General features: G+C 47.6%; 2 protein-coding genes across 3 annotated transcripts in view; one reads left to right on the forward strand and one right to left on the reverse strand.

The window, feature by feature from the left end:
- Window positions 1-4587: 4587 nt before the first annotated feature.
- LOC146185330 (cytochrome c oxidase subunit 7C, mitochondrial-like) lies at window positions 4588-5172 on the reverse strand. Of its 2 annotated transcripts, none has more exons than XM_084606280.1 (3): window positions 4961-5172; window positions 4745-4878; window positions 4588-4659 (listed from the first exon to the last, which is right to left on the reverse strand). In XM_084606280.1, the coding sequence occupies exons 1-2, from the start codon at window positions 5072-5074 to the stop codon at window positions 4762-4764; spliced, it is 231 nt and encodes a 76-aa protein (XP_084462406.1). In that variant the 5' UTR covers window positions 5075-5172; the 3' UTR covers window positions 4588-4659; window positions 4745-4761. The 2 variants fall into 2 exon arrangements, with proteins under 2 accessions (XP_084462406.1, XP_084462405.1); XM_084606279.1 differs by having other exon boundaries at window positions 4749-4878; window positions 4961-5166.
- A 31-nt stretch (window positions 5173-5203) lies between these two features.
- Window positions 5204-17044, forward strand: part of Nup205 (nuclear pore complex protein Nup205) — a 28195-nt gene continuing 16354 nt past the window's right edge. The window contains exons 1-3 of the mRNA XM_084606271.1: window positions 5204-7908; window positions 9530-10101; window positions 14773-14953. Coding sequence (XP_084462397.1) covers window positions 5350-7908; window positions 9530-10101; window positions 14773-14953 — 3312 coding nt within the window. The 5' untranslated portion in view covers window positions 5204-5349. The remainder of the gene's footprint in view (window positions 7909-9529; window positions 10102-14772; window positions 14954-17044) is intronic.

The following is a 17044-nucleotide window of genomic DNA, read 5'->3' on the forward strand; positions in this document are numbered from 1 at the left end:
TGCCTAAGCTTTGCCGCATTGTCCAGTCCTAAGAGGTCATGTATGAGCATTATGAATGCTGCCGCACGAGTAGACCACAAAGTGGCACTGATTGCCGATATCGATTGCTGCAGGATGATTCACAGCGTAGGTAAGAGCATTGTTTTTTGCCGAAGAAAAATATTAAGGTGAAAGCCTTTAATACCTCATCGTTGTCAGCAGAGCTCTCGGCAGAGGGTGTCACACTTTCGAGGGAGGTAGTTAAAAATAAATAAATAAATCTTGTCTCCATCAGGAATCGAACCTCCATCGCTTGGATCTCCAGCCGAGCACTTTAGCCAACTGCGCCACGCCCCGGATCGTGAAATGATCATCATAATTCCCCTTGTCTACCATGAGGATGATAGCGGGAGTCTGCGAGTGACAGATGCTGCGCCTTTTCTTTCCTGTAAACGAATTATAGAACTCCTGTGAGCTTTGATGCGTTCAATGAAATGCTGGTTGTGCTCGAAAGGGCAAGGGGCGCGCGATGATATACCGTCATGGCAGGTCATGGCGTCACCAGGCGATGCATGCATAGACCAAGCTGACCCTGCCGGGCGTCCGATCCAGGCGTCCATGCAGCGCCTTTCATTTGGCACTTTCCGAACGCCGCACCACACAGCAAACAATCGGAGCCAGATGTCTAGGAGGCGTTAGTACAGCAGGCATCAGCGGCATTTCAAATTGATTTACAGGATAGAAAAGGCGCAGTATCTGTCACAATTCTCTGGGGACACATGTACCACACAGTAAAGGAAGGAAGGTGCGAGTGAAAGAAGAGAGGGAGATAGAGGTGTCGTAGTGGAGGGCTACGATCTATCGTCCTATAATGGCTTTTGCCTCATCGCACTTTAGTGGTCTAAAGTGCCCTCAAATTTTTTACGGCGAGCCTTATTGGATCCTTGTGCTAATTATTCAAAAACTTCACAATGTATCCATTTCAGTTTAAATAATTTCCAGAATATACTATTTGATTTGTTCGAATGAATGAATATGTGGCTGTTCAACATGCTATTTGCCCCGCTGCAGTGGCGCAATGGCAAGGGCGGTCGATTGCTGTGCCCAAGGATGAGAGATTGAATCTTGGCCGTGGCAGCCGCTTTTCAATAAAGGCAGAACGCAAGGCGCCTGTGTACTGCACAATGTCAGTGCACGTTGAAGAACCCCAGGTGGTCGAAATTTCCAGAGCCCCTCCACTACGGCATGTCTCATAGCCCAAGTCGCTTTGGGACCCCATAAACCATACCATCAATCTGCTGTTTAAAAATTTCGAAAATTCGTACACCACTACAATCTAGTGGCAGTGGTGGTTTGACTGTTTAATTAGTTTCAGAGGGATACTAAGTTACCCTCATCAATGCATCTTAGGGGAGTGCTGAGGGGTGTCATGCACTTGTGCTGGCATGTCCTGCGAAATGTTCAGAGATGTCAGGCTGCCGAGTATCACAATGTGTTGGTCCGTCATGTTTAGTTAGCTTCAGAAGGATGCCAAGTTACCTCCAACAATGCATCTTGGGTGGGGGGCTTGGCATGTTCAATTGAGCATTGGGTAATGCTGGGTGCTCAAGCCCCACCAGCGTGGCGCAGTGGTTACGGCGATCTATTACTGTTCCCAAGGGTGCGGGATCGAATCCTGGCCTCGTCGGCCGCTTTTCGGTGGAGGCGAAAAGCAACGTGCCCTTGTGCTGTGCGATGTCAGTGCACATTAAAGAACCACAGGTGGTCGAAATTTTTGTAGTCCTCCACTACGGCATCTCTCATAGCCTAAGTCGCTTTGGGACGTCAAACCCCACAAACCAATCAACCTATCTTCGTGTACTTGAGATAAATCTTCAATGCAAAGCTGGAATGCATGAATTACTGCAAAGGAGCATTAATCTATATGAGCTCGAACTTTAGAGATTTAAAAAATGAAGATATTGTTTATGTAAACTTTATTTCACTTTGGATTTTAAAGGCACCCTTCTGTTGCTGGAAATGTTTTTCTCAACAATGACTTTTGAGCTATACTATAATATAGGATACTAGGAAAATGTACCTGTATTTAAGTTAAGTGGCAGAGTTTTTAAGATCTGTCATTTTTCATCATCTCCCGATGTCTTTATGACAATGAGCAAATGTTTGCTTTTCTTGCAGAATTGTGTAGTCGGTGTAGCAGACTGCTTTGAGAGAAGACTGGTGGCTCTTTCTGAATGCACACTACGCTTGCATAGGAAAATTTTTGGAGCCCCTTGAACATATGCTAATGGGCGCTAGCTTTATAAAGTTTTCAATTAGTGTAAAAAAAATCTTCATACAGGTAGGACACAATGGGTTAATACCAGAGCCCTGTAATCACCTGGCAAAGCCAACAGTATGTGCTGGAGTTTCATCGCCTTTCCCACCATGAAAGCAAGACAAATGCCACGCCACCTTTTGCTGTCTTGAGTGTGGCAAAGAATTTTGGGACTTTGTGTACGTATTTCTCGCGGTGCTTTCTAATTGAAGGCTGCTCCAAGGGTCCCGGTGCATTGTACAACTTTGGAGCACTATCTGTGTAAATATTCTCTTCAAACAGAACTAATAAAATGTACAAAGCATGTCCTTATGGTGTACAGCTGTTCTGAGTGAAACAAAGGGGAAAGGGAATGCCTCCAATGAGTGTCAAGCCCGCTGTTTTATTGTGATAGTGTTGGAGGTCCCATTCCGAAGTATTTGGCATCGGCGTTGGGAGTGAAAAGTCACTGGTGTGCCTCTGGAAGGTGGTGGTTGGCAGGTGACATAGCCGTGCACTCATTGGTTGTTGGGCTGTGTGATGTCACAAGACCGCATGACATGGTCAAGCTGACAAGCATTGCCAACTCGGGCTTTGCCTTTGAAATGGGAGGCTGAGATGGGAATCCAGCCTTCCTTGGATCCTGAGCTAGGACACGCTGCCCCTAAGCCACATAAGCATGTTTGTATGGCTTGGTTAATATGGGGCTCGCACATATGCTGAGCGGTCTTTCATACAATATGGTAGCTTATGACTATACTAATGAGTATGTGTGGGTTAATAGACACTTTAAAAGATTACTAGTTAAGCGGGTAATAAATAGCGAGCAAACAGGAGCTATTAATGCTGTCATGACATAGTTTTAAAACGGAATTTAAGTGCTCCCACATTTTTAACACATAACCTGCAGCTTGGCACAACCACCTGCTCCTTAAATGCTATCATGTAAATTGGTTGCCAGAGATGCAGTAGATGTTACGCAACTGTTGCACAAGAACCACGAATTCTGTGTAGGCACGCAAGAAATATTTCCCAGTTGAGGCAGGTGTGCGGTTTTCTGCAAATTCTGCTTACATGCTAGAACTGAGGCTGGTGTATTAATAATAAGCATGAAGACTGATCATATTAACAAGGGGAAATTTTTGACCTGCTGCTCTGATGAAAGTTAGGTTTTTGGAAGCGGCATTATATATGCAAGCTCAGGCTTGACACTGAAGTGAGCCTTCTGTGCATCTTTTAGATAGAGACTCTGCTTTGCATAACTAGTGACGCGTGTTTTATTGCATTTTTGTGGTTTTTCCACTGCAATCTCTTCCTTTCACAAGCAGTCACCTTGGCTTCTTTTTCTGGGTATCGCAAAGATGTATGTTTTGCTTCTACTGCATACTTTTTCTAATAAAACCTTAGCAGCTAGTCTCCGCTTGTCCTGTCCACATCAGAGTTTTACATCCTGCCTGTCATGGTTCTTTTTCCTCTATATTTATCACTGACATCTCATTTTTACCAAACAGTGCACCTGGTTCAGCACTGCTTGCTATGAATGCTTGGAACTGGACACGTGGCATTATTAATGTGAAAGCATCTGTGGGTTATGTTGGTGCCAGAAGCTTCTGCAAAATGTGTCACTGGAAGTGGGTCCCCTCATGGTGATGCCATCAGTCAATGACCGGATGAGAGTTGTAAGCCATGATGTAAAGAATTGCTGTATCATGGAGTCACACAAGTCATGGGTCATGAGACAAATGTGCTGAGTCTTGCTATTAGGGTAAGTAGATGTAGAAAGGCGTTTACTAGGAGCCACCAACATCGCACTAGTGCTTTCGCATTCTACCATTGCAGTTTTCCTAGAAGTATTGGGCACCTTAAATCTAAGCTGACTGCCCTGCTCCTGGCAGGGGAAAGAGCAACAGCTGCAGACTGGTTGCAGACCCTTCCCACCTCGCTTAATCTGAAGACCACAGCAGCACACAAGTGGGTTGCTAGTGGATGCATGACCTGCCACTAATCGCTCTTGAGGCATGGCAGCAATGTGCTGACCGAGATGGCAATGGCAAACATTTCCAAGCATATTGCACTGCATTACATACTGCAGTGTTAGGTGCAAAGACGCTATGCTGAAGTATAGACACCATTTTCCCAAAATTTTCATATCCACGAATTACTAGAGTCCACTTCTCCTAAAAAGAGCATTGTGTTTTTAACAACACTAGGCATCCCTATTTACGAAATTGTAGGTGTATATGCACGAGGTCGCCTTAGAATAAGGCACCTGCCAGGCCTCGTGGTCAAGAAACTGCACAGGAAGCCGCAACTGCGACGGAATGAAATTTATTCTAAGGCGTTAAAGAGATAGTTTTTCGCTGCCCACATCGTACAGCAGTGACCTGCAAGAAAAGAAAAAAGGCCAAAGCAATAAGCAAAATTGCAAAGCATGATTCGCATCGCTACTGCAATGATACGAAAACTCACCTACCTTCGAAGCCGGATCACTGCTTTAGGAGCTGGTGCCTGACTGCAAAGAATGGAACTGCGAAACTACTCCCGAAGAACAGGGCAAACTTGATGGTCAGACCGTACTTGTTGTCAGTCTTAAAGGGCAAGTTCTGCAAAAAGAACGAGAACACGTCAAAACAAATGTGCACCGGTGCCTCTCCGGAGGAGGCACTGCTCCGGAACAACCCTCACCGCGCCGGGAATGCCGCTCGTGTCGTGGTCATCGTGGCCACTTCTTCGAATGGCCGAAGTGGCGAAGTTTCGTGCAGAAACGGCCAGACGGGCAATGCGAGACGACATGCTCATGCTTCACTCCAAGCGGTCACGCCAAGTCCGCAGTGCCCTTGATCAGTCCGTCCGTTTCACTAACTGCACTCACTGCGCTTGCGCTGCGGCTGCGGATTAGATGCGGGTTGGGCTTGGCTTGACTTTTGCCAGTTAGAAAGTCAGCGCGCGTATGGCGCGCGTAGAGCGAGCGAGCCGGTACCAGCCAGCGCGGGCACTGCACGAGACACCGGTTGGCAGGCAATTTCGACGATTTAGAACTGCCACTGATATTACGGTGCCGCACTGCCGGCTGCATGGCTAGTACTATGTCAAACACTACACCTTTGGTGAACGTGGGCTGTTCGTCGGTTTGGACGCCGTATAAAGACCTCCAGCAGGCGGTAGAAGCTGTGCTCGTGCATAGGGATGTCGAGGCCGTTGCTGATTTCGTCGCCGCGCTCCGACGCCATCGACGTGACTTCGCGGCCTTGTTAGTGAATCCGGCTCCATGCGCTCAGCACCGCGAAGCCGTGGCCCGTGCACCACAGGAAGGAATCGCTGTATCAGGCAAATCGACGCCACAACTCTTACCCCAGGACGTAGTGGCTGAGGCGCTCCTGCTGAGCGACATGTTGGAACTGAACGAGTTAGCCGCTTTAGAGCTACTACTTGCGGCGCAGCAACAGTTGCCGTTTTTCCCAGAGCTCACACGAGGCTTGGTGGCCGTCCTGCTATATTACGACGGCCGCCGCGCTTTGGTGAATGCCCTGCGTACGCTGGTGCAGGTTACCGAGGGCCGCACCTGGACTGTGGGCCTCAACGCCGATGTTCTGGCCACTGTCACCAAATACACCAATGGATTGCGCGACGAGGACGGCGTGCTGAAACGAGCGCTTCAGCTGCTTGATCGTTTCGACCTGGCCGCCGAACTGGACATGCTGCAGCGGAACCGCGCATTGGGACCACCACGCTATCGTCGCCAAGTGTTGGACATGATACAGGAGACGCAGCAATCTTTGGCCGAAGTGGTTTTCTGTTGGGCCTGCCAGACGCCCTTGTCTAAGAGCGACGCGTTGGCTGTCGTGCGTTTCCTGGCTCAGCGTGCTCGTACTACGGGTGATGACGCTCTGGACAGCGTATCGCTCACACTGCTCATGGCACTGCTATACGCGCTCGATCCGGCGCCACTGCTGCTCGACGTTGAGCTGGCTCTAGCTCTGCATCGAGAGCTGACGACGCCACCGCAGGCATGGAAGCTGGAGTCGTTGCTGAGCATCGCGCAGTTTGCCTGGGCGCTCAGCTTGCGCTCCTTGTCGCAGCTGCCGGCTGCAGCCAATCTGGAGCCAGACCTAGTTGTTTGCCTGGAGGAGGATGAACGCATCGCTGATGCCGCCATCGAAGCCCAGGTGTTTACTGTGCTGAGGCAGCTGGTAGTGCGCTCACCTTTGCTGCACCGAGAAGAATTCTTTCTCAAGAAGATGCATAATCTGCTTGCTGACTTTATTACACTCATGCCACTCAAGCTGAAGGAATTGCGCAACCAGGGCGATGAGACGGCGCGCATCTTGAGCACTTATGCCCAAGACGGCCAGGCTCCACCTGAGCAATTGCCGCGTTACTTCGAGCATTTGTTGGAACTGGTGTCTGATCTCTATGCACAAGACCCACTTAATTTGCATCTTGCTGATGAGTATTGGCTCGAGGGCTCCGATGGTGACAAACGCCAGCTATCCAAATTTGTGAGACTTGCAGGTGATGTGTTGCCAGCACCTCTCTTTGTACCGTATGTGTCGGCACTGAGCAGCCTGGCCCGGACACCCATTGGAGCACAGAACTGTTTCCAGCTCCTCAAGAGCAACGGCAAGCTAGCAGGCGCTCAGTGGAGCCCCGTTTCATGGGACCACTTCTTTGGCTCGCTGCATGAGTACTACAAATGCCTGCACCAGGAGGGTCCATCTGAGCACTACCGAACACGCACTGTATCACCTCTCGAGCTCCGTGCAATGGTTGCTATGCTGCAACTACTAGAGACAGTGGTGCGCCATGCTGACCTGGCAAAGCTGGCACTTGCTGACCATCCACAGCATGGACCACTGGCACTTGTGGTCGGACTTCTGGGCTGTGCTGTGCCACCAGAGCTTAAGGCAGCCCTGCTGCGTACCTTGGCTGCATTCGCTGCAGCCCCTGAGCTGGCTCCACGCATATGGCAGCTGTTGAGTCCCTGCTTATCTGGGCTCCATGCTGAGCTTGAGGAAGTGGAGAGCCGCAATGAGGAGTTCCCCATAACAGCAGCACTGCTTGTCCTGCTCACTGCACTTTTTGACCACCCTCCAGGTCCTGGTGCCTCACTGTTTCTTCAGCACGTGCGGGAGGCTGTGTTTCTGCGGCTTCCTGCGCGGGCTTATAGGCACCCCAACGAGAAGTGGCAGTTGGCCGCTGCTTGCCTGAGGGTGCTTGGCAAGCCGTGCGTTGAGGTGCAGTTGCTAGAGCACCTGGAAGAAGGGGGTGCCCTGTCGCTGCTGCTGCAATTGCTAGATGAGGCGGTGGGTGAGCTGGGAGATCCCGCCGAGGCTAGCCTGTGTGCACTGCAGCTGCTGGAGCGAGCTCTGCATCTGCCCTTTCGTGACCGGCCAGGGTGCTCACTGCATCGTCTTCTGCTGACCAGCACCAATCCACGCACTGAGCGGCCAGATTGTGGTCGTGTCCTTGCCACCTATGTCACTCATGGAACCCTGCTGCCACGCCATGCACTGGCAGCTGCACGAATTCTACTTCAGCTGTGCATGGAGCCATCTTTGTCCGACCAACTGGTGGCTGTCTTCCAGGCTGACCGTGTCCAGGTTCTCGTACATGGCTTTGCTGAAGCCCTTGAAGTAAGTTTCTGTGCACAGAAACCTAAAACTGCGTTCCTTTTAATTTCCCTGCGCACAAATATACGCCCTGTTTCAGTTCATTTGAGGGTAGCAAACAGCTTGGTAAGCTGCTTAAGAAGCTTGTCCAGCAAAACTGTGTAGACACGTCCTTGTAATAATCATTAGCAACAGCAGTGTTGCGCCTCCACCAAGACAAAGGATAAATCTCCACTTAGCTGCTTCTGATCTATCTGATCAGTATAATTGGATCTTTTCACCCGACTATGCCTTCTTTGAGTGCACTTTAGTTCTCACATAATTCCTTCTGTTGCCCTCAGGCATGTTTTCTTCTGTTCTACTCATTATGTGGCCTGCTGACTCATAATTCCTGCTCATAATTTTTATTAGGATAGTATTCTCAACTTAAGTTTTCTAATCCGTGATGGCCTGTCACCATCACACAAGGGCAGGGGGCTGTTATTCTTTTTCTAGTCCTCTCTAACCTATATCTATATTACTACAAGGAGGGCATTATTTTGTTGTTTATTTTCTATTAGATCCTGCAAAGAATGTTATCATAACCATTTCCATCTTCCTTTGAATACTGTGCTATAGGGACCTCATTTTTGTAGCAGGCCTTTCCCTAGGCTCCATGTTCTGAGAAACTGGATTGCCGATTAGTTTCTTCCTAGCTATTCTTTGCTCTCGCCCTCTTTCCAAATCTAGCACGCTGATTTTATATTGTATAATTATGTGGCTGCTCCTTCCTTTGCTCAGCACAGCTCTTTCTCACTAGGCATGTGTGAGGGGGAGAGAGATGAGAAAGCAGCCCCGCCGGGGTGGTGCAGTGGTAAGACGCCCAACTACTGTGCCGGAGTACCCGGGTTCGAACTCGACCTCGGCGGCTGGGTTTGGATGGAGGCGAAACGAAGAGGCGTCCGTGTGCTGTTAAAGCACACGGAGCGCACGTTAAAGATCCCCAGGTGGTCGAAATTACTCCGTAGCCCTCCACTACGGCTCCTATTTCTCTTTCCACTTTCACTCCCATCTTCCTCCCTTCTCTTACGGCACTGTTGCGGTGTCCACAGAAAACAAGCGAGACAGTTACCGCGCCTTTCCCTTCCTATAAATAAATAATAAATCAGATGAGAAAGCAAAAGTACAGTGATGACAAAAGTAGCGAGATGAACAGGTGTTGTAAAGGGGTTCTTGTGCGGGCACTGATGTCTGCATCTGGTGCAATACCAGGATGGACACATCTTGTGGGTAAAGATGTGGGGGTCGTCAAAACCTGAGGTGCAAGATAATCATGATTGTTAAAACGAAGTCCTGGTAGCTTTAATTCATTCTAAAAAAAAAGAATCCTGGTACTATTAAACTTGCTTCTTTCTTTTCAGAGTGCCCATTGTGAAATAATAAATGGTCAACCTTCAGATGCTGTTTGGTGCTGCATATTAAAAAAAGGGGAAATAGTTCTCCTAGGGAGGATGGATAGTGCCATGTTTTGTTTTTAGCCGGTTCTTTCTTGTTAGGTTGCTCCTGCAGTGAGTACTCAGTCCAAAAAGTTAACTTTACCTGCTCAACTTTGGATTGTAAAGATGTCACGTCTCAAACCTTGCTTTGTGTATCTGTGTGCCTCCAGCCGCCCACCCTGGAGCTGCCCGCAGGCCGTGAGGACAGTTGGTCTGCCGACGAGGTTCGGGCGGTGACAGCGGCAACGCTGCTGCAGCTGCTGCTGGTGTGCCTGCAGCAGCCCGAGCAGCCAGGCCTAGCACAACTGCTGCTGCTTGGCTCTGAGCGTGGCTCACTGCAGGAGCCCGGGGTCGGGGGCCAGCCGCGCACGTGCCTCCATGCGCTGCTGGCTCTGCTGGAGCGGCCTACTAACTCGACCCAGCAGCACGGAGCCGGGACACTGCTTGCCCTGGGCTACCGGCTGCTATGGACGCTGTGCACTCGACCGGCCTGTGGCGGGGACACAGCCCTGCGCTTCCTGCGCTCCTCACGTGACTTCTTTGCACAGCACCTGGAGCTGACGCATCGGCCCCCACTCGCCCAGGCCTGGTTCCTTCGGCTGCTTGCACTGGAGCTGCGGCTGGCAGCCAAGCATGGGCCCCGCTCGCACGGCCAGCGCCTGGTACAACTGCTGCTGCGCGACCGGCGCCTGCTGCGCATGCTGGACAGTGCTGAGCTGCCCGCTGCGGATCCCATCAAGAGGTGGGCCCCCCGAATGCCGCTTGCTACCAAGCAATGACAGGCTTCCTCAATGTGTGGGTGGTGTGCTCACCAGTCAAGTTTAGAGCCCGTGGAGATGGTTGATCTGTTCTTGCATGGTGTGGCCTCAACGTTTGTTTTCATTATCATTATTAACTAAACGCACCATTATTATCATCGCTACAGTTGTATTATCACTACTTGCAGCTTCATTGTCATTGCTACTATCGTCCTCATGGTAGACAAGGAGAATTATGATTGCGTTTCACGATCCTGGGCATTGCTCAGTTGGTTAAAGCGCTCGGCTAGGTATGCAATGGATGGATTCCCTGTGGAGACAGGATATTTATTTTTCTGATGACGTCATCATGACGTCATTTGAGTGACAACTATAGTGTGACGGGACTGACTCCTCCATGCGCTGCTGGAGGATGATAAGCGATGGCTATGACATGAAAGTTGAGTTAAAGCTGACTGAAGTTATGAGTTATAAGATGATGTGCTGTTATACAGTCAAATCTGATTATAGCAAACTCTAAAGAAAACTGAAAATTAGTTTGATATTGAATATATAAAAAATTGCAGTAAGTAAGGTTATTTGTAACCTGAATGCAAGAATACTGTGCACCCACTCCAGTAATGGGCTTCTTGCAGGGATGTGTGGCCCGCTTATAGGTTTTCTTGATTCATAATGGCACTGAAAAAGTACAAACACTAAAGAAATATGCAACACATGGACGAAGGCTGTAGTGTTCATCCATGTGTTGCATGTTTCTTCTCTTGTGTTCGTGCCCCTTCGCTGCCGTTATGAGTCAAGAAAGAAGTCACCAACACATCCAAAAACTTGTTTAGCTTAGAGATTTATTGTGCATCGCTCACTAGGTTGTTTCTGCACCTAGCATTCTTTGCATTGAAACCATAGCGTACCATACTTTAGGACTTGTAATCTTGTTACCGGTTTACTCTAAATAAAACATCCTCATTAAAATGATTAGTTTCCACAATGCCTTTGGTAACAAAACAAGGAATGCATTTAGGCTTCACTTAGTGTGTTGATTTCACCACACGAGAGCCGCGTGTGTGGAAAGTAAATAGCAATGACTCTCAACCTCACCTAATGTTCACCTCATCACGGGGTTTCAAAATGTTCGCTCTGCAAGCAGGTGCCCAAGGTCATCCCATCCCTGCATGAAAAAAATGATCAAAGGGCACCGTTAGAAAAGTCGATTGTGGCGGTACAGTGCACAGTTCGGTCTATAGGCCCTATTTGTTATCAGTGCCAATGGTTGCCCATCTATACCAGGTGGTTCTTTCCTCAGCCATGGATGTGTAGGAGACCCTTTGTTGGGGGGGGGTGATCTTGTGGACTTCTGCCACAGTTTCGGAAGCAGGTCGCAGAATTGGGATTGAGTCGAAGCTTAACTGGCTCTAAAAAACTCTCACTTGATAAGCCAGCGTGCCATGGCTCGCACAGGATGTGGGAAAGAGGCAATGCGTCGGCGCCGGTATACATGCCGCTTGAAGGGATTCAACTGCTCCCGATACCGCACCGCTCGCTTTGCATTTTAGCCCGACCAGCAGTGCAGCCAGAGCTTGAGGCTCACCGGTGCCGGCATCAACAAGCACCATAGACGCTCTCTCTCTCTTTCTCTCTGACGCACGCTTTGCTTCCGTACTTCTCTCTTCTTTTTTTGCTTTGAGAAATTAAGGTCTGCTTGAACCTCCGTGCTTTTAACCCTGCAGAACTGGGGTCTACTCAGGCCAGAGCTATCATGTGACCTTTTCTTTTTCATTCCAATTTTTTTTGTGGGCGTGGCTTTGCGTACTCTGAAAATCACTGTGCGAACCCCCTGGGTTCCGTGGGCGCCATTTTAGAAATACTGCTATAGCTGTATCATCCTGGAAGCCCAACTTTTCTTCACTGGTTCACGGATTTCAAGCTGTGGTCCTTTCTTTTAGCTCGGTGCATTGGACATGACGTCTTGCAGGCCCAGAGCCACTGTATAGCCCAATAACGGGGAAAACCCATAACACATAATCGTGAGTTTTTTTTCAGCTCAAAAAAACATGCCTTTCTTAACGATTTGACAGATCGATCCGATGCATCCTGTTAAAGATAAAGCAACCTCAACTTTCCCCGAATCTGCAACTTCTTAAAGTCATGCTGAGCTGCTCATTTTGCAGTGAAATGCACTTATAACTGGTGGTGTTTCATTCTATAATTGTGGCCGCAAATATTTGTCTTTTGAATCGTCTTGAAAATGTGACGTGTGCTTCACATTTCAACCATTGCTTAAAAAATGTGCAGTAGTAAATGTAACCAGAGACTACGTTGCATTTTGCATTTCAACTGTTGTTTATAAATATGTACAGTATTATGTACATCTAACTAGATACCATGTCAGACCCAAAGTGTGCTTACAAATAATGAATTCTTACGTTATTTTTGAGAAATTTGGAACTTGTCCAAAAAATATTGACTGAATCTTATATAATTTTTTGTTTGTTGGGGGGACTACAGTTGTCAATCGTTCTGAATATCCAGATTTGATATATTGAGTCCTGAATGTCTCTGCTTGTGTGTTATGTAGTCTTTGTAGCTCTTGGGGCAGGCAGGCTTATGAGTTTGACTAAATTAAAATGATGAAGCAGCAATTATGTTGTAGCTCCTTTTTTTTAACAGCTCTGGTAACCTGAAATCGACTTTGATGCCACAGCCACTGTTCAGCTTTTGAAACTGAAGCAGCAGAAGGTGCAAAATTCAACTTATGTCTGCACCCCTTTGAACGTATCTGTCTTTGTGTGCTGTTGGCAGTGATAATTTTTTGCGACACAATTTCCAATCAATGCCTGTCTGTCTTCTCCTTGCCACACAGCAGTTAAAAGTTTGGTACTACCTGCTGTGGTGGTGCAAGGGTTAGGGTGCTAGACTTTTGTGCACTAGAATGCGGGATCGAATCCTGGCCGCGGCGGCCGCTTTTTGATAGAGGCGAAAACACCAAGGCACCAGTGTGCTGTGCAATGTCAGTGCATGTTAAAGAACCTCAGGTGGTCGCAATTTCTGGAGCCCTCCACTACGGCACCTTTCATAGCTGGAGTCGCTTTGGGATTTTAAATCGATAAACGAAACCAAACCAAAAGTTTGATATTATGTACATTCTACGGCTGCTATCCCAACTGAGCAGTTTTTCCTTTTATGGAGTACAAAAGTCAGCTGCACTTTGTTTCATTGCCTGCTAACAGTCATAGGGCATTATGATTTGATTCAAATTAAGTATGAAATTAATTTAACATTATGCTAACACCACTGCACTGAGGTGGACCTGTTCAGGATGTTTTTGCACACTCGATGGCACTCGCAACACAGGTTCAGTGAACCTGAAGGTCTCAGGCAGCCTTCACCAAGCAATATCATTCTCACACCAAAAGGTGCGAAGTCCATAATTAAAACTGTAGCTGCTTACCGGATAAGTGCAATATCACAAATGCAACACAAACTACCCTATTTTGGGAACGACTCTGTAACTGCTTCGCTGTACTCGAAACCAGGCTTACAGAGAAAGGTTTTAAATGCTGATCACATACACTTGTCTCAAAATGGTTTTTACACTATTCTTGTGTTCTTCAGAATGCTTTCTTGGGTTCCCTGAGCCCTAAATCTGTGCATGCGTCTTCTCCCAAATTTTTATTGCCCATTTTGTTTTGGGGCTAATCATGCAGTGATTGCATAAACAGTCATAAATAACTGACTTTGCACATTTTTCGAAGATCCAAGCTCATCCCCGCATCTGGAAGAGATGGGAAAAAAGGTACGAGGAGTTCTTCAGCATCTTTTGAAAGCCCCCTGTGGTTCCATAAGGCTTTAAATTTTGAAAGGCCTGCTCAGCACGAATAGCAGTAGAGTTAAGGGCTCCTGTGAAAGGGACAAATATCAACGGCGCATGTCAGCACGTTAGTAGCATTTTACACGTTGCCATTGGCAGAGCAACTTTGACGATGGACAGCCAACCCTGTCAAGACTTCTTCATTGCCGAGGTCATGGTAGTTTCCCGTCAATTGCCTGCTCGTGATGTTGATAGTGGCAACAGCCTCGTGCTCGGGTTGTTTGAAAAACACAATTCGTTTATTAGGTCATGACAGCTTGCTCATGTTGCTTGCAGTGTTGTGCGAGTATGAGTCACTGGTGTGCTCCAAGAACTGCGTACTGGCAGCATGCTACTCAGAATGGTATTTTACTCATCCAGAAATATGTTTATGGATCTCCTTCAGTGCTGCCATTGCATTTTAGTTTAGTGTTGTGTTCTTTTTGCATAATGTGAGGTGTTCGAAAGTCTTGCAGTTCTTATCATAAAACTACTGTGATTGTCAGGCCTTTGTGGCCATTAGTGGGGCAGGTTTGTTGGGCTTTGGCACAGGTAAGCGAGTTACTTGCATAATGACTGCCCCCCCCCCCCCCCCTTAATTGCTTATCGAAATCTGGGGTGCATGTTTATTGCATTAATATATTATCAAAACATAATTTGACTATAAAAGTAGCATTTGTTTTTTGTAGGACTAATTTTATTGTGCAGTTCAGTACGATATTGATAATAGTGGTTGCTCTCTGCACGAGGAGACAGCGAGTGCAAGAGTTTGCGCCATCAAGAAGTGACCGGGGCACTGGGTGCTTTGCAGCCGCAGCACGACCTTGGAATGCCTGGAGCCCTCCCAGGTGGAAGCCCTGCTGTCATCCTTGGAGCAGCGAGACCCGCTAGGAGGGCCACCTCAGCTGGATGTAGCGGCATTGCACCAGCAGCTGTTGGATGCCAGCCATGCCCTGCTTGCCCTTGGCCAGAAGGAAATGGTCGAACGCGATGTGAGTCATAACCCTTGCCCTTGCGAAGAAACTTCGGTTTTCCTTGCAGCCATGCTTGGGGAAGTGTGATGGCTCCTACATAATGATACGGACGTGACAAAAAGCATTGAGGGAGCACTACAAACACTGATGACAGTGAAAGTGCTGAATTTTGCCAGTACCTGTAGGCTACCCTCGGGTGGCTGCATTGTGTATTGCCATTGGGCCTAGCCGTCTGAATCCAGTCCAAGCCCCATAAAAAGTCCATACGGCTTTAAGCACTCGTGTGGGCACCTTGGGCCGGCTTGATGTATCATTTATGACGTAAATTCAAGAATGCTTTTACTGTGGTAGTGTTACATTCAGACTTGTATTGCATGTGGTCCTGTGGAAGCTCCAGTGAGGCTGTCCTGCAACTGCATGGGAGTCGGTAATGCGAACTAACCAGAGATGTAAGATTGAGGAAAAAGTGTGCTACGAGGTTTGTCACTCTTGTGGTGTGTCAGCCTGTCACTGATGCTCTAGTATGCGCTTGTTGTCACTAGATCAAATGCAAGTTATTTTGCAGGGCCGTGTTTGCAATTTCTTCAAGTTTCAAGCCTTTTGACTCGTTGGAACCTAATGTTAGGCAACATTGCATGTGCTTTGGCCTAGGGAGGGGGGCACACAGGGCAATGCTTTGCAAAGAATCATTGTTTCATGCAGTCATATGATGGATGTGAGGGATTGCATCCCAGCTGTGATGGCCGCTTTTCGATGGAGCTGTTGGTCAGTGCTGGCCACACATGTCCTTACAACTGTTTGATGGAAGGGGTTTGTCCATAAAAAAAACTTGGGGATATTTGACGATTACACAATAGGCTTAACGGCAAAAAGAAAAAAGTATAAAAGGGGAACTGCAGTTCTGGTATCTTTATTTAACTTAGAGTAATGCATAGAGTAAGTGGAAAGAAGAATAAAAAAAGCCGAGAATGACAAGAGAGCCTAGCCATGACCGTTGTTCTTCAGATATTACCTCACAGTTTATTACGAGGTGCTCTGACACAATTCCACATAGTTATGAACACCAGTGCCATTGTCCCTCTTTTCTTTGTAAAGAAGTTATTTCCCCAACTCATGCTTAAAGGTACATTGACAAATTGAAGTAAGTCTGCATCGTTGATACTTCATTATTGCCACAAATAGTTTACTTCCTAGGGAAGCTTGTACAATGTAAGGAAGGGAAGAAACAAATTTCAGGTCTTTCCTCTGCAACTTTTTGTTTTTGCAAGCAAGCTTCTGCTACACTGAGACAGTTTTGTGTCCGGATTGCTGGGGCTATGCTACCCTGCCAGTCTCTTTTCGTTCTTAATGTTGTCAGTTTGAATTTTATTGGCAGGAAAAGTATGCTCTATACTTAGATCTGAATTTCTCAGAAGTAAATCATGTCTTTTGTCTCAGAACAAAACATTAATGCAATCAGAACATAATTAGGGGACCCCATATGAATATTTACAGCGAATGGAAATTGGATGGAGTTGCCGTCAGTACCCTCATAGGTGTTTGCCTATATCCAAAAGAGCTCTCATTGGTCAAGTGCCATTGTGTAGAAACATGCGTATGCTCGCCAGTGACAAGCGGTTGCAACTTTGCGGACCCGTCGTCCATGTTCGTCGTGAGAAGAACAGTGACTCTGGCCTTATTCATTTTGCGTCCATGGCAGTTCTCATTTTTGAGCGCCAATGCCCTACTTGACAGTAGCTGCCAAAACAAAGCATTCTCGTCCATATTAAAAATGTTGCATGACTCATACCTCTCCTTCACACCACACCATATGTCCTGCACCCACTTCTCGATGCCTTCTGCATCCACGGCGTGGCTCTCACATACTACTACTTTTCCGGTGATAGCGTAGCGCTCCTTAAATCTTTGAAGCCAAGCACTTCTAGCCGTAAACCCCTCGACGTCCAGGATGCAGGCGAAATATTTTGCCGTCTATTGCAGCATGGGGCCAGACACTGGCAGATCTCGTGCGCAGATGTTCAAAAACCACTGGTATATGGCTTTTTCTACTTTGTTGTAAGCCGGCTTGCGGAGGCAACAGCCATCAGCTTTTGGGTTATCCTGTGCATT

Source organism: Amblyomma maculatum, chromosome 6, assembly GCF_055883805.1.
Source record: "Amblyomma maculatum isolate TAMU_Amacu chromosome 6, ASM5588380v1, whole genome shotgun sequence".
NCBI lineage: Eukaryota > Metazoa > Arthropoda > Arachnida > Ixodida > Ixodidae > Amblyomma > Amblyomma maculatum.